General features: G+C 32.2%; 2 protein-coding genes across 2 annotated transcripts in view; one reads left to right on the forward strand and one right to left on the reverse strand.

The window, feature by feature from the left end:
- The window catches only part of LOC113501932 (solute carrier family 12 member 6), a 390,722-nt gene that overhangs the window by 118,347 nt on the left and 244,850 nt on the right, over positions 1 to 27,525 (forward strand). The window lies entirely within an intron of this gene.
- On the reverse strand, positions 1,621 to 24,050 carry LOC113501936 (monocarboxylate transporter 9-like). Its single transcript, XM_026883262.1, has 8 exons — positions 23,340 to 24,050; positions 17,803 to 17,929; positions 13,438 to 13,860; positions 12,676 to 13,030; positions 11,826 to 11,973; positions 9,491 to 9,635; positions 5,724 to 5,915; positions 1,621 to 1,838 (listed from the first exon to the last, which is right to left on the reverse strand). Exons 1-8 carry the CDS (start codon positions 23,442 to 23,444, stop codon positions 1,693 to 1,695), a joined length of 1,641 nt encoding a protein of 546 aa, XP_026739063.1. The 5' UTR covers positions 23,445 to 24,050; the 3' UTR covers positions 1,621 to 1,692.

A 27,525-nucleotide genomic window follows, 5' to 3' on the forward strand; every position in this document is an offset into this window, starting at 1 on the left:
TAAACACTCGGCGTCATAACTGTAGATATGAACAAAATAGTAAGAGCTTAAAGTATTATCAGTATCTACGGAGCAAAACGACCTAAATAGTACTTAGCATAATCAAAATAGATGTTTAAACAGGAGAATAATTATCGCAGGCCATGACTTGATCCCGCGGTCGGTGTATCAAGGATTACAGATTGCAACGCATTGCCGAACTACCGAAACAGAGACGCGGATGACGTAGCACGGCAGTTCAGGTTAAGTCAGTAAGAGTCTGATAGTACCCGTTAAGTTCGAGAGAGAGTGGGTATCCATAATAATGCCCCCGCCTTACCAAAAATAAAAGGATATGACTAGGAAATTAATGTACAATTTTATTACCTCATACTTTATTTGCAAATACAAATTCGGGTCTTTAAAATTTAACGGTAACTATATTCTTGTAATGTAGCTCTGATTTTTTTGTAAAGTGTCATTTAACGATTCTAGTGTTAATACTGTAAACACCACGCTTGACTGGTGACCTGGTAATCCTAATCTTATAGTGTTACACATGGACACTGCCGCCCTTGTACTTGTCCTTTGTGGGGTATTGAAAGACAAAGACACTACGGTATCTTCTACATTTTCTAATAATCGATTCCAAATACGACATGGTCTCCGTGGCAGATAATTTTAGTATAGCTGTCATAGCTGACCATAAAAATATCATTTAAATCATTTTATTAAATGATGCAACGGTTTACTCACGCGTATTTATCATGATTACTTGAGGGGTCGCGAATCGAACTAAGTTCGACTTATGATGATGATAATTGTACCCTGGTATGTATATGTAAAGTTAAGATATTTTGCAGGAGAAAGAAGGGGTTACTCCCAATCCTCATTCCCCCTTTTCAGTCAAGATCCGATAATGTTCAGATTTATTTAAGTACTTTAGAATTCATAAATTTTCAATTTGTCAGAGTAATTTTACGTGTCCTTTTTGATATTCAATTGTTTAAGGTATATGTATTAAATAAAACCAAAACAACCATCTTGCGAAGTTACCTTAGCACGAAACTGAGATTAAATAATGCAGGACAGTTGTTTCAATGATTCCCATTAGTACATGCCACTTCGAGCAGCTTGACAATGTTTTGCCTCTGAGGAATAGAATACTGAATTGGACTCCATCCATGGAGTTGCCATGCAATCTACTTATACATGATGCTATTGCTCCGTTTGAACCTGGCTCAAAATGATTTTTTGTATGGGACTTAGAGTATTCATTGATTGAACCAACAAATGTAAAATTATGTTGCTACCCCCTTAAACTTGTCCACATCTCGCCCCGTAAAAACAAGTCTTAAATAAGTTTCAAAATATTTATTCGATCGTTTAGCTTCTAATAAAAAAGGAAACTTAATTATATTTACATTTACATAAAAACGTCTCACATCACAATTCTCAATCGTTTCTTGGTATCGTCCATTCATCCATACATTATAAAATACATACAGAATACTTAAAATGTTATTCTAAACATAACTTTTAATGTACAATACTTCGTGAAGAGTGCTTCATATCTTAAAATTAATCGATTAGAAACATAAATCGATTCCCACCAATTAGATACACCTTATCGAATATCTAATTCCTGGTGGACACTTAAGTCCTTTTATAAAAAGAACTTTGAGGTCATAATACTAAAGACGTTAGATTCACTCATGTGTTGGGGGAGTTGGAACAGTTTCTGTTCTTCATATATTTGGTGATAGCCTCAGTAGCCCAGGGCACGACGCAGCAGAGATTGCACATGGTCATCATGTTGAATGCCAGTGCGTAACTGCCTGTGTAATCTCGGACAAAACCTGGAACAAAGATAAAAGTCAAAGTTAATAAATAATTAAATGAAATATTTAAATTCTTCGAGTAATTTTATTAAGGCTATAATCTATACTAATATATAAAGCTGAAGAGTTTGTTTGCTAATCTCAGGAACTACTGGTCCAAATTGAAAAAATATTTTTGTGTTGAATAGACCATTCATCGAGGAAGGTTTTACCATTATCGAGGAGCGAAGATATAATGGAAAATTTGGTAAAAACGGGAAAAAATATTAATCTTCGAGGGCTTTCGTTCAAAAATTCCTAACTTATATCTTCGAACCACGCGGATGAAGTCGCGGGCAACAGTTAGGTATGTATATATCCAAATACGAGTACGTCAAGGTATTCAGAATGTTATTCCGAACATGGGTGTGAAATTTTGATCAAAAACTTGGATTAAAAATAAAACGCCCCAAACCCAATGTTAAACAACAGTAAAATAACTATAACAGATATACCACTGAAATATAATTTAGGAACCACGTGTTTGTTTAAAAAACACACCAACATTATTCAACGTAAGTATTCAAACCATTGGTACAGAAATCATGTCAGAGATTATGTTGTATTACGCTCAGTAACAATCAGTTAAAGAACAACAATGAAGTAAACAAGCAAATAAACCTACAACCACACATATTAGTTTACCCCAACCACCGAAATAGCTTTCCCAATTTCATTGTAAACTTTTGCTTGATGGAATTGTCAATCGAATTCGGAAATTTGTTTAGCCGTAGTACGACCACAAACGCAAATTGTTTCGCTATCAACAATAACACGTTTGTGGCATCAAATTAATGCATTCACTGAGCTATTGAAACGTCAGTACAAATTGGAACGGCGATGCATAATGCGAACGTGCTTACGTCATCGTTTGCAAACGTCATTCATGGCACGGGATTGTCGAATCATGATTATTTGGTAACGTTTGCCGTGGTTTGGGAATTGTGGATACATTTGTAGGTTAATGTTGTTAAAACTGTTGTTTATAAGAGATAAATTGAACTATTATTGATAAGTTCTTAATTTTAAGCTAAATGAAAGTTGATTGGCCTGTTGGTGTAATTTTTAGGGGGGCCCTGACTGCTATACCAGAAGTCATGGGTACAGTTTTCATTCAGGACAAATGTTTTTGTGAAGAGCACAAATAGTTGGTCTATGTCTGGGTGGCATTTATCTACATACCTAAATATCGGTATCAGTTGTCTCATATTCATAATGCAAGCTTCCTTTAGTTCGAAACTAGATGGCGTTCTGTTAAACTTGTATGAACAGTAAGTCAACTACTAAGAAAGTCTACTACAAAGAACTAAATTATGTGTCCTCAAATTCTAAAATAAAGCATCTAGAGAGTTTTGAAAGGATTTTTTTTTCGGAAACAAATGACAGTTGTTTTGTATCCAAAAGAAAAATCACCTAAATTGGATCAGAACTCTCGACCTATACATAAAAAAACATACCGACCGAAGAGCGAACTTCCTACTTTCTCAAGTCGGTTAAAAAAATATAATTAAACCTGGAAAAAAGTTTCTTCATTACTAAAATCCAAATATCAAGGTTGTACAAGTATTTTCGCTTAAAAACTGTATAATAAGACCGTTTGTTCAGCTTTATTAAAGTTACAAAACACTTAACTTACAGATTACCTAACCAAAACTTGTTGGTAATAAATGCTGTCTGCCTAATAAAAATAAATATGCATAATTTTGTTAGGCTTTAGAACTAAACTTGAAACATTTACGACTTAACTTATACAGGTGTTTCAGTAAACATATTTTAATGAAGAATTGGTTTTACAAAATATCATGCTACTAATGAAAACTAATGCTATGACGATTGTCACGTGACTTGGTGTCTTTCATACATTTGAAGAATCATTGGCACAGCATTTGTTGGCTCTCCCAATTATTATTTTTTATAAAAATTGAACAACTTCCACACAACGCCAACTAGTCTTAAACGAAGCAGAGCGTGTATTATGACTACTAGACAACTTATAAACATACTTATAGATTTCTAAATACGTACATAATATAGATAAATTACACCCAGACACAGAACGAATGATCGTGCTTATCACACAAACATTTGTCCTGGGTTCGACGTGGGTTCCGGCAGGGCAGTCAGGGTCACTAACCACAAGACCAACAGGCCTTGCGCTAGCACGGATCACATTTATCGTAGGAGCCTATATGCTATAATGAAGGCTATCTTTCTGTTAACCAAGTTTTTTGGAATTATCATAATAATATCTTACTTGTAATTGGACTTGATATGGTGGAATTTAATTGCCACAAAAACGTCGCAACGAGTAAAACAAACGACAGCTGTTAATTACTAATTTGTACGCAAAAAGCATTGATATTTTACGCGACGCATATTTAATTTTGACAGATACACTATATCAGTATTATTATTTTTTAACTAATATAGTAGCTCTTAGTTTTATGAGCGTATTATTGTAATATCATTGACATTTTATTGTTATCAAAAATAGTATCAATGTTTTATTATAAGTATATAAATTGAATGAAAAACATTTGTAATTACTAGGTACTAATACATTAGTATCTGGTACTATAAAATAATAAATTTTAATGGCATTATCGGTGTAAGGAAGTTATAAAGCAATTTAGTTCATCAAAAAAGAGGTCACATTTATTCGGAGTAGGTAATCAACTAATCATCAAAACTATTTATGCTAGTCGCATTTTTCCTGTCGGGGTGTTGTAACGATCTGTCATTAAAAGCTAATTGAGGATATACGTATATAAATTAATTAAGTTACTCGGTTTTTTCATGCCTTTAAAAGTGCTTTTTCTGCTTTCCTACTTTAAGGGTACATAAGTACATTTTAAATAAAATACTTCCAGCCTTTATTATTCTATCCCTGCTAGGGGTGAGGCCTCTACCATTAAGGGGAGGTTTGAACAATGACCACCACGCTAGTCTACTACAGTTTGCTTGCAGAATAAAATACTTGAAATCCAGGTTTAAATCGGGTCTACAAATAATTACGGTGTAACATATAACTATGAAAAAGTTATATTAGTAGGTCTCTGCGCTGGAATCGAACTTGCACCTCGTACATACTAATCTATACTAAGAACCAAACAGCCACCGTGACACTTAATATTTTTATATTACCTTAATGAAATATTGAACGGAAACTGAACATAGATTCTAGCTCAAATGTGTGTCTAAATCGGTATCTTCTAGAATTAGATATGTAAATATGTTATCAGAATGATAAGTAGATTTTTAGAACATCTTCAAAAAAAAGAGACAATATCGATTATATTATGCACGAACTGTACCAATAATATCTTAAGAGGTGTGTCTGAGTATTTGCGTTTATTTATAAACTTTTTAATGAAGCATAATTAATTTTTTGTATTTTATTGTACTAATTATAATGTTGTCAGACTCATCTACCTGAATCGTTAAGTAGAGCAATGTTTAGTATTATTATTAATAGTTCGGCTAACCGGTTGGTCTAGTGGTTAGTGACTCTATATACCTATTTTTCTTAAGTTTGTAAAAGTCCTTTTTCGTTAAAAACTCTTTGCAGCTAGATAGCATACTGACTGTCTTGAACTAATAATACCTTCTGCAGTTGTGGAAGAGTGGCATTCTATACGGTTTAAGAGCGAAGTACCTCTTCCACAATTAAAACCCTATTTCTTTAAGGGCCGATTTTTCAATCGCTAGATAACTTTTATCTGACGAATAAGTTTGACGTTTTGACAGCTTTTGTATAGAAAATATGTCAAACGCCCATATTTATTCCTCAGATAAAAGTTATCTGACTATTGAAAAATCGGGCCTAAGTCGTGCAGGTATCATTATTAGCTACTTTTCACTCACCAATCATAGGTCCAACACTCAAGCTGATAGCTCCAGCCAGCAGCATGTAGAGTCCATACGCCGGCGGGTACCTCTCTATCGGCACATGTTCAGCTATCACTATAGGCTGGGCGATGTGGACTAGTGATCTTAAAGACCCGAGAATTCCCGTCAGGATCAACAGCGGAATGTACGATGAAAACTGGATGAACACTGAAAATTAAATAGAATTTTAATTCATTAGTCAATTGTTTTAAGTATTTTGATCGGTATTTGTGAAAGTGCTGTACAGACTGTCTTAGTTTAAGAATAAGTATTTAATCTCTTGGATCGTAATCTATATCAGAAATGATTAATACAAACATTAACATATTGAAACCGTGTATGCTGAAGTTTCGGTATACTATTAGCAAACATCTTTGAATTATTCAAAAATCAAAACCGAAATTTTATTTATAGCGCTTTTAGATAATTTAATAAATTTGACTTAATTAATTGTAAATACATTTGTATAAATGCGCTGTATTTATACATACTTAAATTGTTAAACTTTAATAATAATATAAAAGCCTTATTATTTTACGACTGAATATAAATTGGAACCATTATAGTTTTACTTATTAAATTCTGTTTGGTTCTAATAAATTGAATGCGTTTATTTGGATTAAAAAATGAGTTATGACTTTACTAAACTGATATTTCAAATCAATAAAAAAGTGTTAATATAAACATAATTATGACATATTTAAATATTTATTCGTAAATCATATTAAATTAAAGAAACTGTTTGACATTAATAATTATTATAATAACATCAAATCTATTAACAGTAGCTTCTCGAGACTCTAGTGGGTAGAGTTTTTATGTGAAATTTTATTTTTATAGCATACTAGCAGTTGCCCGCGACTTCGTCCTCGTGGTTGGAAGATAGATATTAAAAAGATCTACAATCCCGTAGTACATCATTTTGTTCTATTGTCAATAGTTTTAGCAGCGTACGCAGGAATAGGTTTCCGATTTGGTTACATCATGGCAAGTTTCTTAAGGATCCCTAATATTTTTGAAAATAAATTATAGCCTATGTTCAGCGGGACTAATGTAGCTTCTTAACAGTGAAAGATTTTTTTCAAATCGGTCCTGTAGTTTCGAAGCCTATTCGTGTCAAACAAACAAACAAACAATCAAATCTTTCCTCTTTATAATATTGGTATAGATATAGAAAACGGATTTAAATTTAAAATACTTAAGAATGTTTTCGGTATAAGTTGTTTTTTTTATACTCGGAGTTTATCCTTTAAGGAGAGAGGAGAATAAAAGATTCTTGTCCATGGAAAAAGTGAAAATCAGCTACATGCAATGAAGCTTTTAGAGAACCCGCATTTAGAAGATTCAGTTTAAGAACGACTTCTGCAATAATCCTTGGGTCATGAGGGTTTATAGAAACATCCACAGCACATGTACAAAGACAGTCATTTGTTTTTATGAACTAAAAAGCTAGATATATCGCTTAATGTTATTATTTAAACGAGGAAGAAGCAAAACAATTTTTAAAATCGCTTTTATTTAACTTTTTTTATTGATTAATCCGCACGTAAATTCAGCTTAGACATAAACAATAATATTTGTTTATGTAACCAAATACGTCACATGATCAAATTAAATATTAAAATCCTACATCAAATTCGAATCAACAAGCCTAAAATAAGGAAACGCATATTATCATAAGCTATATAAAAATACTAAAATATTAATTGTATTATCGTTTCATGGTTTCACATCCTTTATTAGTCACGGGATGTCTTGTATTATGTAAATTAAAAACTATTATATCAAATGTCAAAAACAAAATAATATTGTGGGAAAACTATTTTTTTTATTACTTTAGCTATTAATTTTGAATGTTAAATGCAACATATGGACTCATTTACCAATTATATAGATTTGGTCGTTATATAAACAACGTCTGGTGGTCAATTATAAATGAAAAAGTGGTAGTCAGTCGTGTCTTGAATGGGTTCAGGCTCGTTAAATCTCAATGAATCCATCCGTTTCTGACAGTTACGTCATAATTTGGCTACAAACATGGCCGATGGTTTAGATCACCTCTCCAATGATGCGGCATCATGTTTTTGGGCTGCGGATTCAAACCTTATGCACGACCTACGTATATGTGTGGTCAAAAATGCCTATTTTGGTCTTGGTAAAAGCTCTGGTACCCAAAAAGTTGCAAGAGTTATTATCAAAATGTATTTGTCTTGTTCACGTAGGTACGGTAGATTTTATCCTATACTTTAACTAATAGACAACTATAAATTCTGGGTATAAGTCTAGGGAATATTGCAGTTTGGAAATAATATTGATCAAATTATCTGACTAAAACACCAATAACTTTACATCAGAAATAACATAACAAGATGCGTATACAATTTATGTTATTTGTAGATAATTTTATTTTTAAACAATTGAAATAAATTCCACGGTATCAAGTGTCTGTACATGTCATATCAGAGCTATTAAATAATACACTTACGGACACTAATTGCATTGTAGTGTGTAAATAAGCAATAAATAAGTAAATGAAAGGACAGAACAAGTAATAATGTTACAAATAATTACTTTCAATATAATAATAACAGCATTCATGGCTATGGGCTTCTATCCATATAGGGAACGAGCATTATCATCAACCTAGCCCGGTATAGTTTAATTACCGATTCTAATATTGGGAATGCAGTATTCTTTGCGAAGTTTTGCTTCAATGTTTATCAGTTGTTTCTTTGAATAATTAAGAAAGGACGTAATTATATCGTTAAAAAAGTCACATCGGTACTTTTTGCCTGGGTTAGGATCGAATATACAAAGTGCAGTAACGCGAGGCCATCACGATTGTTCAAAAAGTATTATTACCTCTATATATCTAAATAGATATTCTTTTCTATATCGATAGGTACTGAAGAGTATTTTAACGTGTTAATTCCTCCTATGGGGAGGGATATGAAATAAATGTATGGAGAAACATTGACTGAATCAACGATTTTTTTAGTGTTTCATGATAAAGTATAAGACAGTAATAATGTAAGGGGATGGTCTATATAGCTATGGGTGATTCCTTGCTAATGTAATGAATAAAAAACTTGTGGATTGAAGTTTTGGCTCAGATACGAATAATAATTTTATCATTTTTTTGGAAAACATAAAATATCTATTATCCATTAAAAATGAACTTTTGCATTTTAATGAATTCAAAAAATAATGGATACTGACATTTTCAAAAATTACCACACTCAACGCGTTTTGTGTGTTGAATTAAGTATTTTCAAATAAAACCGTATTAAGCTATAAAAATACATTTATCTCTAAATGCTTCTAATGCAGAAAAGCGATAACATTTACATAAAACATCCTTGATTTAAGAAGTTTGTCTATTTTTAAACCTACATCATAAAAAGTTTTTGAGCAGGTTTACCTATAGCTTCCTTTAGAATTCCTTTCTGACTTATGCTGTTTTGTCACGTAATGTCCAAAAATAAAATACTCTTTTTAATTAGCAGTGCAAAAACTAAATCCAAAAAAGCAAAGTTAAAACTAGAAGACAGTAGAATGAAATAACTAAATTATTTACAGTCATGTGTAAATTGCAATTAATAAACAACAAGCCATTTTAGTATAATAGTCTCAATTTCAATAAATAAACACACTGAACGTAATAAAAGGACATGGTTCTGTCCTCGCTGTACTGAGAGAAGATCTTCCCCAATTTTATAGTACTCGTAGTTTAAAAAACTTACCAAATCGGAACAGCGCGGTGAACAAGGCGCCGCAGAAAAACATGTACCGACTGTTCATTCTGAAGAACTGGCCGGCTACACCCAGGAACAAGCGGGCTGACATGTCCATCGCACCTCCTACTGCTATTATATTCGCTATCTCCGCCTAAAACAAAAATAAAAGTTTTTAATATGAGGTGGTACGGTAAGTCTCAGCTGAAGTTAACTGAAAACATAATGTAGAGTTCTTTTTGCATGAGAGTAAGAATTGAGCTCTCTTGTGATATGGTTTCTTGGCGGGTTTGGTCGTTGTCATTTGAACTTAAAGCCATATTACACATCGTAAAGAGGTTTACTCATTTAGAAGCTACGGTGCCACAGACAGATTAACATAATGTAACTTATAAGTCTGATTTTGGCAGAACACGTATGACAGATGACGATAGAAAACCTTGTTTTAAATAAAATAAACGCATAGAAAACAGTTCAACCGCTTAAGTAATAATTATAACTTATCTGTTTGCGTCAGGGATTAAAAATCACTCACGATTCATATATTATTTAATCAGTTCTAATATAATAATAGATAAAAATAACTCAACCACTTATAGTAAGATACCTACACATAATCTTGAATAAATGTTCTTTTAAACTTCTAACAGACCTTGATCATACGTGCATAAAAAACTGTGCATATATAGTGGATTAGTTCTATATTCGGAGAGTTAACCAGCTGATTTTATTTATAGAATTGATATTAATATGAAAGAATGTAACACGCTAAAATCGCATGATGAATACAAAAGTATGCAACAAAACTAGTAAAATGTCTTTGCTAATTCATTGTGCCGTAGAGTTGTAAAATCTAATGAGATACAACGGAATTTATTGGGTGACAATACATATTCGACAAGAATTTAAATAATTTAGATGAATGCTAAAACTCTTTTAATTACAACATAAAATGGTCAAGTACTATAATCATCTGAATGAATTTGATTAATTAATGACTTTTGATATTATTTTTATTACTTCTTATTATCTTCTCGGTATTCAGACTTAGCTAGAGTCCGTTAAGATTTCTTGACTGTTTCTACTGTTCAGTTTTTCATCTATAAAATATATTAATTACGTGTCACCTTTTATCCATTATATTCTATAAAGCTTTCCTAATCTCAATAAAATGTTTACACCGAGTGCAGCTTGATCAAACCTGAAAGATAGGATAGCTGACATCTCAACGAATAGTCGCAATATTAATTACTAGCTGTTGCCCGCGACTTCGTCCGCGTCCGCGAATTTTTAGACGGAAGCCCTCGAAGATTAATAATTTTCCCCGTTTTTGCCACATTTCTCATTTTATCTTCGCTCCTATTGGTTGCAGCGTGATGTTATATAGCCTGAAACCTTCCTCGATGAATGGTCTATTCAACACAAAAATAATTTATCATTTTGATCTAGTAGTTCCTGAGATTAGCGCGTTCAAACAAACAAACAAAGAAAGAAACTCTTCAGCTTTATATATTAGTACACACTACAATCTCTCCTAGGCTCTTATTCACCACAGGGTTGAAGTCGCGGGTATTATACAATAAAATCAAAAGTTCGGATATACGCGTTGCTTACGTTATATAAATGGGATCAGTTTCTCTACCTTAATTTACTTTTTTTTAAAGCTCGCAGTAACACTCGAAAGCTCGTAGCTGTTTATATTGTCAGTAGTTTAAAAAAAAAAATTTAATTGCACGAGATAATTAAGAGAAATGAAACAATAGTCTGAAACAACAGTACGGTGGAGTTGTTATTGTCATTTCCCTGTTCGTCTACCAGAAATTTCGTAGTTTACTCGGCATTCTCATTGAATTTGCAACACAATAGCAACACTTGGATTCAGACAGAACAAGAGAACAAAAAACAAATTGTCTGACAGCCTGGGAAATAAAAGAAAAATACTTTTTTAAATTGTGGAAGAGTTGAGCTGGTTGAGATGAAGTGAGAATCACTTCATCTCTTCAATCACTTCTTTTGCTGAGGTAGGTTAAATTATTGTTAGTCAACTCAGAATCAGTCATACCCAAGGCAGCGGGATTATCCGAAAGGAATACCGTGGCCTACGGAACACGAAGGGCAAAGGAAGTAGAACATAGTAGGGTTTTAGAGTTTTAGTCTCTAGAAGTATGACACTCCCTTCTGCTCATCCCAAAGAAGTCGAGTCATTTGACGTGTTCTCATCATCATAGTCCACTGACGCGGATAGTAATAGTAATAATTATGTATTTCCCAAGAAGCACGTTTCTTATAGCCAATTAAATGTTAAAATAATTGGTAAATTAAAAAATAATATGTAGACCCTTACCTTACTAAGGTGCACCTTGTCCAAAAATATGGGCTCCAAAGTGAAAAATGTGAGATCAGAAAAGAAAGTTAAAGCCAGTCCAAATATAATATTAACGTAAACTGGGTCCTTCAGAAGGGTTAAGTCCAAAAATTCCGCTACTGTTTGCCTGAAAAATAAAAACAAAATTAAGCTATAACATTATTCAAAATATCCAGTTTCAGATGAATTCCACTTAAAAGACGGCTCTTTATTAAAAATCAAGTCAGAAAAATGTTAATAGCACGTACAAGATAAATATTGGTAAGTGGGTACAAAAATGTGTTGCACGTTTCAGGTTATGATAAATAAATAGATAAATGGATAAAATATGTGGTTTGACTAGGATACAACGGGTCAGCAGTTTAGTATTACTCGCATTACAATAATAGGTTCACAATACTAGAATTCAAATTGACCTAAAATTCTTTTTCACCTCCAGCTGTGTTCCAAGGTCATTGGTGCATAAATTTGAATAAAATAAGTTTAATGCATTCCTCTAGATTACTTTCGAGACGTCTCTGACATTCTTGCTACATAAATTAACTATTATGTTTGTCGTTTGAGTGATGTTGCAGAAATAAATGTTTATATAATTAGATGTTTTCCTCTTCCAAATTCCTTTTCTGTTATCCGTATTTAAATTGACATTAATGTTTAGGAATTCGCATATCCGTATGATAAGAAATCTACATTTTTTTGGCCAAATATTAGAATAGTTATGTCTTCTAATTTGGGGCGACCCATCATTTATTTATTGAAACCGTAAACAAAACGCAATCCTATTGTTATTTCCAATTACTCAAAATGAAAGTTCTCAATAACAACTCACCATTTTCCTTCCTTGTTCTTGATAATCGGCATTGGTTCCGCAGCGATATTCCCGAAATTTCCCAAGCTCGATACTGACGCGGCCTTGTACAAATTCTCTCTGTACACATGATCGCTAGAATCGAATTTACTATCTATCTTCCCGTCTGCTGGGATCAATACAACTGGTATGCTTAATCGTCTGGAATCGGTTAATTTCGACACAAATAGTAATTCGGCGCCCTTCTGAGGATTTTCCAAGCGATTGATTCGATACAAATTCTCTACTGAACGCGTGTTGTCTGATGTTTCTATTCCGGGGGCGTCGAAATTGAACTTTCCCTTATTATCTTCGTGAGCTGGTGTGGGTGGTATTACTGGAAATTTATTAACATTGTATTAAGTATCAACTTATATTGTTCTGATGACTGTTCTGAAAAACGGATGTCACCTAAATATGCTTAGACAGATGAGAAAATTTACTGTAGATATGTAATAGATTATTATAATGAGAATGCTTCTTGGGAAATAAAAACTACAGCCTGAGAATACTGCTTATTGAAAAGAATTTCATACAATAAATCCAAAGCTATCAAAGGAAAATTAAGTAAAAGTGAAGGTGCATTACTTTGCTTAACTTTAAGCTCTACTTCATCTGTTACGGGAAACTTGAGTGAAAATAATGCGCACAAAGAGGGAATCCCACAAAGTCGATTTGAAACCTGTTCTTCAGTACGCTAGGTCGTTAAAACTTCTAAGAATTTCTAAGTATAAGGATACTTACAAACAATTTTCTCGCACGGTTTCAGCTGCTTCACCATATGCCATTTCACGGGATGCATGACTAAAGCTCCAAATATACTGTGAGCTGATATCGCACACAGTATCGCAAGAGTTCCTCTAAATCCGTACTCTGTTATCGTAAACTTGATAAACAATGGGTAGAACATCGTTATCATTCCAATAGAGGCCTTACACAGACTTAAATAGAACACCTTTTTCTTTGTGAAATAGCTGTTGAAGCTTGTGTAGGAGACAGGTATGAGTAGCCCCATTCCCAACCCCTGCAGGAACCCATTTGTTATGATCAACTGGGTCGTAGATTTTACGAATATGGCTAAGAATGATGCTAGTGTGTATATAAATGCTCCTATTAACCCAACTTGCCTTAGAGATAACTTTTTTAAAGCTATGTTTGCTGAGAATCCTGAAACAAAAGAAATGCGAACACTGTATTGTTATGACACATGGAAATCATTGTTCTGAAATTAAATTTTAATCTTGGCCATTTCGTGTATATTATATTTAGGTTATATTCATCAGAAAGTATTTTCAATACTAGAATTGCCGGTATTATTGCTTTGAGTCAAACAAATGGCATTTATTTATTGGTTTTTTTTTTAATCCAGATTTATCAAAGTATGCTTTATCAACTCATATTAGGTTACATTGAACATTGTCCATAAACTAAATAAGAAGTCTCGTGCGACCTCCAACCTCTTCACTTGTTGTCAAAACATAATTTTGATAACCGTGTAAAGTTTGCTCTGACGTTATTTCTCTTTGTTTAATTTTAACATACAGTAAATAATAATACAGACATTGATTTCGTGTCATATTTTCTTATCAAATGAGTATGAATGTGGGCTTGTCTGTTATGATAAACTTAATTCCGGGGCATTAACCCAGAGGTGAGGGATGTAGGTAATTTTATTTTTTTAATTTATTTACCGTTTAGCTGATACGGACTTTATTGACCATTACATGAAACCTATAACCTACAAATATTTTTCCAGCTCGATCTTAAAAGCTTTTCAGCCCTTTACAACTCTTTTTTGGACAATGAAAATTCTAAGCTTTTTAACTCTAGCTTAGTAACAAATTTTATTTGAACCCAATCAGTAGATTTAGCATTACAGCACGTCAGACAAATAAACAGACTTTTCATGGTATTTTTAATGTTAGTAAGGATAAAATAATTATTTTTGTGAAATGTATTCCTTTTCTACTACTAAAGTTAACTACAGTGAGAGCGTTAACCCAAAGGTGTGTTTTCCCAGTCCAAGATGTTGGTAAATGAGGCTTTTGTCACCACATTAAACTTCAGTTGTCAGGGTTGTCACTTTGAAGTAATTAGTGGTATTACAATAGTTCGCCGACGCCTGATATGTATCTGATAGCATTATCGCCGCCTAATCAATTGCTTATTCTCAACGGAAACAAATTTAATTGCATAGAATTGAACTGCGCTGAAGCTGACTATAGAAAATAGTTCTTAATATTACTTGTTTCTATAGTCAATTCTTTCTTCGTTTATTTTCTACATATATTCGACATAGAGATCAAGACTTTTTACACAGTAGGCATTCCATCGCAAGTCAAATAACATGTCGAAAATAGTAAAAAAAGTTTTTAGTTCATCAGTTAGAAAATGTGGTGACTTCAAAAACCTTCGTACCTACTTTTATTGCAAATCTTTTCAGAAGCTATCCCAAACAATCATTTCAAACATAATGAGTTACATAGGACATCTTTTATAGTCTACAAAATTAATTATAAATGGCTATTTAGTGCTTATATAGACGTTTATTAGCTTATCTTGCTGTTATATCTACAGTCCAGACATATTTTGAAATTTAGATTTCAAATTAATTATCATCAAGATATTTAGCTTACGTTATAGTTCAACTCCAAATTTTTTCTATTGTAAAATAAGTAGGCATAGGTTAAAAAACATAATTGTAAGTTATTTCTTTTGTTAAACTGGAAATATAAAGGCTTTTTTATTTTTTTATTTTATTTTATTATAGTACAACTATTTTTTTTGCCGGAGAAAAGTTTTGATGACGACACTAGTCGGCGAAATGAAGGAGAAACCGTTATTTGATATGAAAGTGGTAAAAAAAAATATTTAAAATTTTTCTCCTTTACGGTCGTGTTATCTAACTTTTGACCTATTTTTCATTTCGTAGCATGTATTATTTAACTCACTAACTATACAAAGTATCACAGGACCCGGTACACCGATATCCTCAAAAGTTTTAAGAGATTTAATAATTATCTAAAATACGTTAGGGGATCAATCAAATTCTTTACCTACACGGGAATCCAACAAACTACACTTTACGCTGAGTGGGCTTAATGTGGTGACTGATGCAGGTCTTCATATCATTCTACATGTAATCAATATACCACGTAATTTATGCTAAATCAGGTAAATAAGAGATATTTTTCAGTATACATGTTTTTAGTTTGGTGTTACTTAACATAATTGTGTTCGAACAATAAATTTATTTGTTTTGTTTTGTTTGTTAATGATATTGCTAGTTTACATTATCATAAGTGTAATCTTTTGAATGCATTAAGAAACAAATCTATTAAGCGGATAACATTTTGACATCAATGAATGCAGATTTTTTTTATGTTAAAGCATTTCGAGAGATTTTATTTATGAATATATAAAGAAACTGGTCAATCATTAAATGCAAAACATAAAAATCAATGTATTAATGGATTAGTATTTATCAGCAATCAGAATTCTATACTCGTATAGTGGTCAATCATATAGTTAGAAAAGAGCTCATGGTCTGGGAATGGCTAGACCGATTTCTCCAATATATGAATGTCTAACAACCATCGCTAGAAAACCCCATCTTCAAATAAAAACAGCATTAAAATCGGTTTACCCTTTCAGGAGCTACGATGACTAACTTACAACACCCCTCTATTTGCGTCGAGCGTTCAAAATGAACAGTTTTTAACATAATTATTTACAACGAAGGCTATAACAACCTCTGGTTTTTTTTTCCATTTCAACTACTAAATGACTTATAAGAAATAGTGCTTTACAAAAAGTATTATTTGTTTTGTTATATCTATACTTATATTTTGAAAGCTGAAGATTTTGTTGGTTTGTTTGAACACACTTCACTCAATCACTACTAACTGTTTCAATTTGAATAACTATTTTCGTGCAAGCCCATCGATTGAGGAACATTATAGGTAACATATGTATATCTATACTATCATCCTATGACTAATATAAGCAGAGAAATAATAAGATATTAAAAATATGTCTGGTATAGGATACACTCTAAAAACTATGAACTTGGTAAAAACTTGTATCTTATTCTCCGATGCGGATAAAGTCGACAGCTACGTCTATAAAAGAATAACCCGGAATACTTCTTAACGCTTGATATACTGAACTGTACATAAATGAAACGCTGTAAATGCTCACTCAGACAGCGCGAACGTTTTGATAAGTGCATCAAGAAGATAAACAGAGACTTCATTTTCTTGGCACTCGAATCCTAGTAATATTATCAACGGGAAAGTTTATATGTATTTTTGTTACTCTTTCACGAAAACCACTGAACAGATTAGGACAAATTTTGGCACACAGATAGTTTATTATCTGGTTTAACATAGAAGATAGTTTTATCCCGATTTTATGTTCCCCTGTGGGGCTATTTTTGATTTATAACGGGCGGGTCCGCGGTAAACAGCTAGTAAAGAAATAATTCAACACTCATGAACAATATTTTTGAGAACAAGGTATTGCAAAAATAAATAACTATAATTTACTTCTATCTATTAATGTATATTATAAGTTGGCATTAATAAGAATGACTGCGTTGGATTTTTACCCAATTATTGTACATTGCCTCTCAACTTGTATATTTTGGTCATTAGCTTTTTAAACTAAGTTATAAATAAGTCGAAACATTTAATATGCTAAAAGTCCAAATTATTATGCAAACATTGTTAAAGTGGATTATGCGCTTATGCGCTTTGAATGATTTTAATAGCTCATCTGTGAGTCGTTCTTGTGACACTTGTTCCGTACTTACAAATCACTTTGGAATAAAATTGCTCACCATCAAATCTATGACCGTGGCTACTGTCGCTTTACTTGATTAGAGTTTCGTGTTTTTTATAATAGCGGCAACAGAAACACAGTGGTTTTGAAAATTCAAATTAACTAGCTATTACGGTTCATGAGATAAAACCTGGTAACAGACGGACGGAAAGCGGAGTAACAACTGTAACTAGTATTATTGCGATTAAAGATTTTGTCAGTCAATATTTGAATGGACCAAGAGTGTAAATGAAAGAAGTTCAAGTAAAAAAGAGGTTTCATATTTACCTGCAACAGCGAGGGTAACTTGAAAAACACCAAACACAACTGTCACCGCTGCAGTACCGACTCCCAATTCGTCTAAAAAGTCGTTGTATATAAAACCAAACACTGGCTGGTGTGCTGTGCCCGCAATCTAAAAAGAAGAAAAGTAAAACGTCAAATATTTCAAATGTGGAACGAAAAGAAAACAGGGTTGGAAAAATGACGCTCGCGTCGTATGTCATCAATGTTAAGCAGTGATTATAATTTGTTTTTTTGTTAAAAGCTTAGTGGTCATTTTTTTTTTATAGTAACTGTCGTGAGAATTATTCATTATTAAATGATGTAACGGTTTACTCACGCGTATTTATCGGGGTAGCCCGACTAGTTTCGGACCCAACCGGAGTCCTTAATCATGAGCAGACGCGGCGGGATCGCGAGTCGAACTACCCCGGTAGTTCGACTCGCGAGCCTAGTTAGTCGGGCTACCCCGATAAATACGCGTGAGTAAACCGTTACATCATTTAATTAGTGGACATTCTTTAATTATTAATATGTACCTTGGTGATTAATACTAAGTATTTAGTAAGAAGACCTATCATGTAACGTTATTGCTTATTTGGTACGTATTTTTTACCTTTATAACTTACAAATGAAATTGCATTTGTGCGTAAAACTCTAAAATATATATATTTTTAAATAGGTATTTTATTTATTGCTGTTACGTTATTTTATTATGAATGAAGAATTTTCGTATAAATTACAAGCTTTCCCGGCGTACGTTGTTTTGCCATATAGAAATAGAGTTTTAGGGAAATTCTAGTGTAGAAAAATCATTACAGACGAATAAAAGAAATTGGTAAATGAAAAATAAATGGTATTCGTTCCCTTAATCAAGCCCAAAAAAATTCATGAGAATCGGTAAAGCAGGTATTTATGAGTTTCACTACAAACGCGTCGACAGGAGAATTTTATACCTTATAGTTTAGATTATAGTTTAATCACACAAAATGATATACATTTTAAATACCTTTATAACGGTAACAGAAATATTTTATCTCGAAAACGTCAGTATTTTAAAACTTAATTGAATAAAAATAAATTATGTGATTCCATTTCACGAATTCGTAAATTTATATTTAATTAATTATGTAATTTGCCGAGCGCTGTATGACAGAGGCAAACATTTTATTTGTTTAATTCAACGTTATTATTTATTCACTCTATATTGACATCGGATGGAAATAATTATGTATTAAAGTTAAATTTAATATGATGTAGTTAATTATTTAATCAACTCATATGCATACCTGACACGTAGGGCTACATCATTTATTTTTATTGAAAAACCGATTTCCGCCTAATTACATTTAATCCTTGGGTCGTGGTGGGTTTCACAAGCATTTAAAGCACATGTACAAAGACGTCTTGACTCAGGACAAGCATTCCTGGGTCTCACGATACTTGTCCTACGCCGGGTTCGAACCCGCGACACGTCGCGCACTGAGGGCTTGGCGTCGTGGCCTCCACTTCTCGGTTATACATTTTCAAATGAAAATGATAACATGAGTACATGATCAATGGACCATTTGAAATTTTTAAATAACTAAGTCCGGTTAAAATAGTTTGAAGAATTATTTTTTAATCGATTTAATTCTAAAACTAGTATGCACCGGTATCTTTAAATGACTCAGGAATTTCACTTTCAATATGAATTTTAATGCCACGATACAAAACGTATGATAATTTCCTTCACTCAAGTAACATTCTGAACTAGCTGTCATATACAAAGCTTAAAATTGAATAAATAATAAGATATTTTGCGTGTGTATCCACGTGAGCAATGACCAGATGTCGTGTCAATTGACGGATATACTGACCAATGTACGCCTTAACTAACCTTCGAATACAAACTGGTTAAGATGTGGAATAATATGGTGCAACATAGTGTAACACCTAACCAATTGAGATGATTGTAGGCCGTTGAGGGCCTTGACCGTCGAATATTCATAAATTTTTATTTTAGTAGGTACCTATCAATGTTTAACAGAACATCTGATTCATAATTACAACGTTAGCAACAGCGTTCAATGTACTAAGAATTAATTGTGTCTTCTTTACCTTACATATAATGATAAAATTAAAGAGTGTTGTAATTGGAAATAGATAATTAGTAGATCTATGACTCAGACTTAATAGGTTTTGGATTTACATTGTTCATACTCTTAGTATAATCGTAAAATTGAACAGTTATGATGACTAGGTATCAAATTAAACGCTATTCAGTCCCTAAGTTAAATAATCTTCTTCTAATATATAAAATTCCCGTGTCACGATGTTAGTTACCTTTTGGTTACCGTACTCCTCCGAAACGGTTCGACTGATTTTTATGAAATTTTGTATACATATTGGGTAGGTCTGAGAATAGAACAACATCTATTTTTCATACCCCTAAGTGCAAGGGTTGCTATGACTAAAAAATATTTTTATTTTTTTTATAATGTAGCATTAAAAATACAAACAACTAGAAAAAAAAATATTCGGTAAAACAACGTTTGCTGGGTCAGCTAGTTAAAATATATTAGGCACAGGTATTTTTGTCTTTTTGGAACAACAAAAATGACTTACATAAACTACTTTAGAGTTTAGGAGAGCTTGTAACGTAACGATTTCGTAAAATTTACACACAATGGTGACGTCACGCGAAGTTCCATTCACTGTAATTTCATCAATTTACGTATACGGGACAAAAGAAAATACGTAAAATACAACAATATTATAATGCATAAAACTAAAACGGACACTGAAAAAAAAGGTCGTCATCCCTATTCTAGAGAAAGAGTTATCTCGCAAAACGTTATGAGTCTTAGGAGAAAACCCAAACAAGTGCTACTTATAAGTCTATAATATTATAGAGCGAGAGAACACCGTTCAATCTTTCAAACATTCATCACTACTTGAAGGATCCTACATCCAATTGATGATGATTGATATAAATGTTCGTAAGAATAAATTGTCTTAAAAAAACGGATGTTTTCAAAATTAAACATGTTAATTCTTGTCCATTCACAAGTTTTGTTAAACCGACATTCTGAGAATTCTTAATATAAATACTTGGAGTACGTGTAATTGATCTAATCTAGAGATAGATATCTCTTGTAAATTATGTATGATATCCGTTCAATAGAATGATAAGATTTGCTTTTTTATTATTAAATTATACGGAGATATATATAGAGAGACTACTAATCCCTAAACTAATGTTGAAGACAGACACGCAAAATAACTATCATATAATAATTTTACGTATTAGAACAAAAAAATAACCGAACTGACAACCATGTTGCTAAGTTAAAACCCTCGCAAATTATTTTATAAATTTCATGAAAAAGACAGAGTTCCATTGTGCTGGAATGGTTCAAAGATTGATGTTATCATCATATATATATTAAAGACATGGAATCGAGATCAAGTACCTTGTGTCGGTGTCCAAAAGCATGAATAGTACGGTCACTGCAGCTGAAGTAATAGTAGGTGCTTAACTTAAAACAATTATTTTAAGGCACGTCAAAATGTCCTGCGCTTTATCTCAATCCGGTATTGTCAGATTGCCGTCTCATGGGCTATGGGACTAAGACGCTCTTGCAGTTCAATATATAACGCGCCACTGGCTGTTGTCTTGTGGCACCAGGCTACAGCCGTGGCAAAAGTCGGTCCGGATAATAATATCAATAGTACTGTTGACATCAACCTACATTAGATAAACTATATAGGATTTAAATATTCGTTTTTTTTTAATCTGAGGTCAAAAAATGTGATAAGATGACCAAAATACAACCGACATTTCCCACTGATAAAAAATAACATAAGATTTTTTATGTGTGAAATCTAAATAAACATTTACTACTACATAGCAAAGCAAAAGCTATGCATACGAAAACATTTCCGTTCGATTCCAATCTGTATAATTACCACATCCAATCTTTAAATATTGTAAAATTCACCTGACTTCTAGATTATCTAACCGATGCCTATTTAAGTCTCATTCTTATCGCCGAAGTCTTAAATTAGACAAAAATGTATATATTTAGATTTATGTAAAAAAATGAGTTAATACGCTCAATTGTGATATTTATTCACAAATTAATAGACATTATAGTGTCTGCCGCATTTATTTTTATGGGTAGATAAAGAATTTACATTATAGCCGTTGTATCGTATATATCAGGTTACATGTAGACAATCAAATAAATTTAAATGAATAACTAAATAATGAAATGTCAATTCATTTATCTAGAATTAACTGTTGCTAGTGTTTAGATCGTTTGTTTTGACTTACTGCGCGTAGGGACAAGTACGCACGTGCGTGCTAACGTATATTATGAATATGTACATTTTTTGTATACTTTGCGGTATTATGAAACAGGAAATAAATTATCAACATGCCAATGTCTTCGTACAAGTTTATTACCTAACACGTTAATTTACAACATTCTAATGTCTATAGAACGCGACTTGTTTTCATTTAATTTATATTACTCTCTTCAAATCGTCTCTGCTTAATTATACGACCTCTTTCTGATCATGACAATGTGACCTATGTAAATATTCCAGTGCCTGAGTATGAGTCTGTGTGGAAAACAAAGTATGCAGTATATTAACATGATAACCTCACTGCAATTACCATTCCGCACCAATTAACCTCCTTGTTGCTAAGTCGTTACACTTTCAGCATGAATGCTTCTATTAATTCAAAAAAGTATTTGATATATAACCTTCGTAATGTTTTTTTTTTTTCGGTTCCCACACTATATCAAACTCCTGTATCGTCTGACATTTGAAACTTAAAACAAATATGATTAGGTATATTTTTTTGTTTGAAGTTTTTGGTCTAAACGCGATCGTTAGCTAAAATGGCGATGATTTGAGTCATTGCGTCAATGTGGTATGAATGTACTCGGTGTCAATGATTTGAGAGATATAAAAAGATTTCTTCGAATAAAAATTTCAAAATAATTAATTTATTCAATACCGCGGTTTTTAATACCTGCGTTCTATTTTTCCTTGTTCTATTTTTAAAGGTTTTAGAGTAATCGGAGGAGGTTTTAAAAATATATTTTTTTGTTACGGTTTATAAGGTTATTTTCTTTCATATGACAAAAATATGCAATGGAACACCATGATTACACAGGTACATGATATTTTAATTTCAATAATTAACTAAAACGAAACTAATTTATTAATCAGGACTGAAACTGTAAACGCGATTTGTAAATTAAACTAAACTTTTAGCTAGTTTTTTTAGTAGTCGCAGCTCGTTATGATTTTTAAATCTGCCAGGTCATAATTAAACAAAACAAACTATTTATTAACTTCAAAATTAAAATCAAGAAAAGGGCAAGTACCTACCTACTCGAAAAAGGGAAAATTAAAAAAATATATATATAATATAATTTTAATGTCTAATTTACAAAACAAAAAAAATATTTTCTTAAACTTAGTATTCGACCAGATTTATAATTACGTATCTACCGAAATAAAAATAAAGACTAAACAGAACTTACAAATATAACAGAGAGTCCGATGCACACCATGTACCCCCAGCCACCCTCGGGAGGCAGGTACTCGTACTTATCCACGTCGTATTCAACATTCTTTTCCACACTCATAATCACAGTAAACCTTTTACTTCTCCTCGCAAATCACCTCAGCAGCGGTTTTATAAATCAAATGTTATCGTCAATTGTACAGAGGCTATTTACTCAAAGCTTTAACTGTAACACCTTTATTGAGGGTACGAATTGTAAACAGATTCTTCGGATTTCCCGCAAACCCGATTGACAAACAAGGTGATAATTTTACATCACTTCACGGAGAAAGATCCTTTTACACGAACTAGGATTATTTATTTAATTTAATTATTATTAATTTTTTATATTTTTAATCTGCGTATTTAATTTATTTTTGTCAGACGTCGTTGTTGGTTAAGAGTTAGGATGCAGATGACCTCAGTTATACAACAGTCCGTGAGGCAAAACTTTTTCGTTAAAATATTCTCGCTTGCGACCAATTGTCGTCCGATGTTCTTAACGAGTATTCCGATATGAATTCAATTTTACGCTACACATTCCGTTTAAATAGTCCAATGACACAAACATTGATTGTTTTTATTTTTTATCAGTGAATTGCATTGAACCCAGTAGGTTCAATGATGTCGTGAAGAAAACTGGCCTACGGTCAATTCATAAAGTTATGTTTTATGATGTATTTAAATATGGATTAATTATAAATTAATTAATAAACTATTACTTAAGACCTGTTTTATCTTGTACACATAACACTCTCGCGTTACACACAGTGCACATATTAAAATGCCTACAGTGACTTGATTTGACATAGTTTAAAAAAAATGCCTCTATAATCTGCTAAATATGAAAGTGAAACAAAATTGTTTGAACGTTCATATTGTTTGTTCGTTTATTTACTATCTAGAAAAGTGATCGACATGTTTTGATCAGATTTTACTTGTTGATAAGGTCAATTACCTTCGTTTCGGGAAAATAAAGCTATTTCAATGTAGATACACTACGTCTTTTTTAAATTTGTCTTTTATTTGCCTTATTATACTAACTTTATTGTTATTCAGAAACGTAGTTGTCTGGTGAGATAGGCAGGCATTTCATGTAAAATAAATTTGGTAGATATCAGTCAAGCTAGAAGTTGAATCAAAGGCACCTGCCTTTGATTCAACTTCACAAGGCACAAGGTTAAATTAGTTATTAAAACTAGGAATATAGTAAGGAGACAAAATCATATCGTAACCTTAAATCGCCAATCAGTAGCAAAAAGCTTCCAAAGAAGTATATCTCCTAAAATTCAATGACACAGAAAACTAGATAGGAAACAAAACCTAAGGTTTTATACGCCTGTTTTCCTCATAAATATGATATCTCTAGCGATTTAAGCTACTAATAAAATAACGTATCTACAGGCAAAATATTCCAAACAAACAAAAATAGGTAGGTATGGAAAAAGGTTACGTTTAAAATAACAAGAGAAACCGGGTTGATCCCCAGTTATGAATATAACAGTAGAAGGCTGTGTCTGCATATTTTATGAGTGACGTTGAAACGCACATTGGACGCGTAGACATGTGGATTTTGCGCGCTATGCAATATTGTGTATCATGTTCAGGTTCAATATCAGTCGAAAAGTATTATAATTCTAGCTTGTAGTTACTTTAAGTCAGTGTTTTGGAAAGTGCTTTTGGGCTAGTCGGTCTTAGCTATCATTTTTATATCTTTGGCAATCGTTACGTGTAGAAACCAGGAAGTCTAACGATCATACTTTCCAACGGGTATAGTGTGGCCCTGGTAATCGCGCTTAGGACGTCATATATTCAGATGCTTTGTAAAACTCTGTTACTTAGCTTAGCGTGCTGTTTACCTTAAAGCTGACGATCACGTAGTTGGGAAAAGATTTGACAGATGATAAGTCACATTTACAGCGAAAAATGGGCTATAACAGATAAAAGCACATAAGGTTCAGATAAGGTCAATTAAAAAAAACTGAAGTCTTACCCAGCTTACAGCTCATGTCAAGCTATATGTGTATATCACTATAGCTTTGCCAGCGGGGAATAAGACAAAATGATAAGGTACCATATACCCACAAAGAGTTCTCAACAAATTGAATACGCGAAAAAGTATTAAAGAGAGGCTATAAAAAAAAACAAATAAGTATCGCGTTACGTGAAAAGAGAAGGTATTTTTTTAAGTAAAATAAATGTCCATTGTCAAAAAAGTAAAGGAAAATTTTGAAATTAACGTATTGTATAATGTTTTAATGTTATTTATGTAAGGATCTTCTTTCTTAATAAATCATATTTTAAGATCAATACGTACTAATGAAGTTACGAAAAACGATCAACCCTTTCTCGTCATTATAATTTGATTGAATTAAATTAATTGAAATAAGTTTTGTTTATTGATTTTAGAATTTTGATTTGAACTTCTAATTGAGGGATAAAATACCCAAGGCTGACTTTAAGTTGGTAATATAATAACAGAGTGGGTGAAATATAGATTATTGTTTATATATAACGAGATTATTTATTGTTTATAACTTGGTGTATAGAAAGGTAATAAAACAAATTGCTCTATATCTCTCAAAAGCTACCTTTTGTTTATACCTTTGAAAATAAAGATCTATTTTTTGAAATTTTTTGATTTATTAATTATTAAAAGACCATGGCACGATCTCCAATTACCGGTGTTAGAATCTTGCACCATGCGGGTGGGTATTCACAAGAATTCCAAAACTTAAACCACTGGCCACACGAACTAAGTAACTTGAATAGAATATTCGATTAAATCTAGTAATATGTATTTTTATTTTTAAAAATTAGGAAGGTGAAAAGCACTTAAGATAATGAAATGTGTAGTACTGAGGCTAGTAGCATCACTTGCTAGTAAAAAGTTTACTTGTAAGTGACGTCACACGAGATTTTAAATCACTGTAGGTACCTCTTATTTTTTTTAGAGATATAGAAAAATATATAAGTATCAAATATATTTTTTGATAATGTCACGGACTAAATAGGTTTTTTTGTTAAAAAGTTTATTTTTTATGAGTTAGGTATTCATAAAAAATAATAACAATTAACTACATTACGAACTAGCAATTAAATAACTAGTGCTCTCCACTTTTACTGATACAAACCAATTAGTGGACATTACTCAAATTTACTTATAAGAACAGTGATTTAAACGCGTATGCTTAAAATACTGTAAACTTGACCTCAATTGTGAAAAATTTTTGACACGCCTCTATTTATTTCCATGCCTTGCATAGCTTATATAATATGCAACACTGTTTGCATATATTAAATAACACCCACATAATTAGAATCTCGATAATCAATACTTAGTTGCCTTGGTCATATAATGATCTACTTACATAATTGGTAAATAAAAGTACCTACATGTAGTATTACATAGTATTATGTACTGTATATGACGTCTGTGCCCGCATTGAGACGATAGTTAATCATACTGATATAATATAGGCGAAAGTTTCAGATCCTGTATGTATGTTCGTCAATTCTTTACGCCCAAACGGCTGCGGGGATATTGATAAAATTTGCTCTGAATATAAACGCTATTTAGTAGCCACAAACAAATTAAGTAAGTCAATACTTAATTTGATACAATCATAGATACAATTATCTATGATAATAAACCGCAGCAAATTAAAAGCAATTTGTAAATAAACTGAGATGATGTTTTGAAGCCATTCAAAGTACGGCAACCTATAGATGAAAAAACACTACTACGATATCTCTCTCAAAGAGTTTTTTTCAAATCAGAATTTCATTTTCAACGGTATTGTGACACCACTGCGGGTATTATATTCAAAACATTTTATGTACCTGACAATCATAACCTGACAGTTTGATACTCTATACTCCTATCCATTTATGTAAAATTTAGATTTAGCTATTTGAACCGAGATCAATGTAACTCGTATAACATGAAACTTTTTTCATCTTCTTAAATCCTTATGAGTATTTTAATATGAATAAGTCATCTCTAACATTGTATCAGTAAACGTAAAAACGCTTGAAAAAAATATTTCTAAAAATAAAATTGCATCATTTTGACACAGAAAAAATCGGCGTTTTAACCAATCAAAAAGACTTTTAAACTCTAAACAAATCGATAAAAATATCAAATGTTCAACTTTAATAAA

The sequence above is a fragment of the Trichoplusia ni genome, chromosome 16 (assembly GCF_003590095.1).
Source record: "Trichoplusia ni isolate ovarian cell line Hi5 chromosome 16, tn1, whole genome shotgun sequence".
Classification (NCBI taxonomy): domain Eukaryota; kingdom Metazoa; phylum Arthropoda; class Insecta; order Lepidoptera; family Noctuidae; genus Trichoplusia; species Trichoplusia ni.

What these genes read in the sequence shown, in the direction of transcription:
- LOC113501936 (XM_026883262.1), bottom strand. Translation starts at nt 23,444, where the DNA reads ATGAGTGTGGAAAAGAATGTTGAATACGACGTGGATAAGTACGAGTAC. An exon ending in TCGGACTCTCTGTTATATTT is followed by an intron (nt 17,930 to 23,339) that starts GTAAGTTCTGTT and finishes TCTTCTTTTTAG; the next exon opens with ATTGCGGGCACAGCACACCA. An exon ending in CACCGCGCTGTTCCGATTTG is followed by an intron (nt 5,916 to 9,490) that starts GTAAGTTTTTTA and finishes TTTAATTTTCAG; the next exon opens with TGTTCATCCAGTTTTCATCG.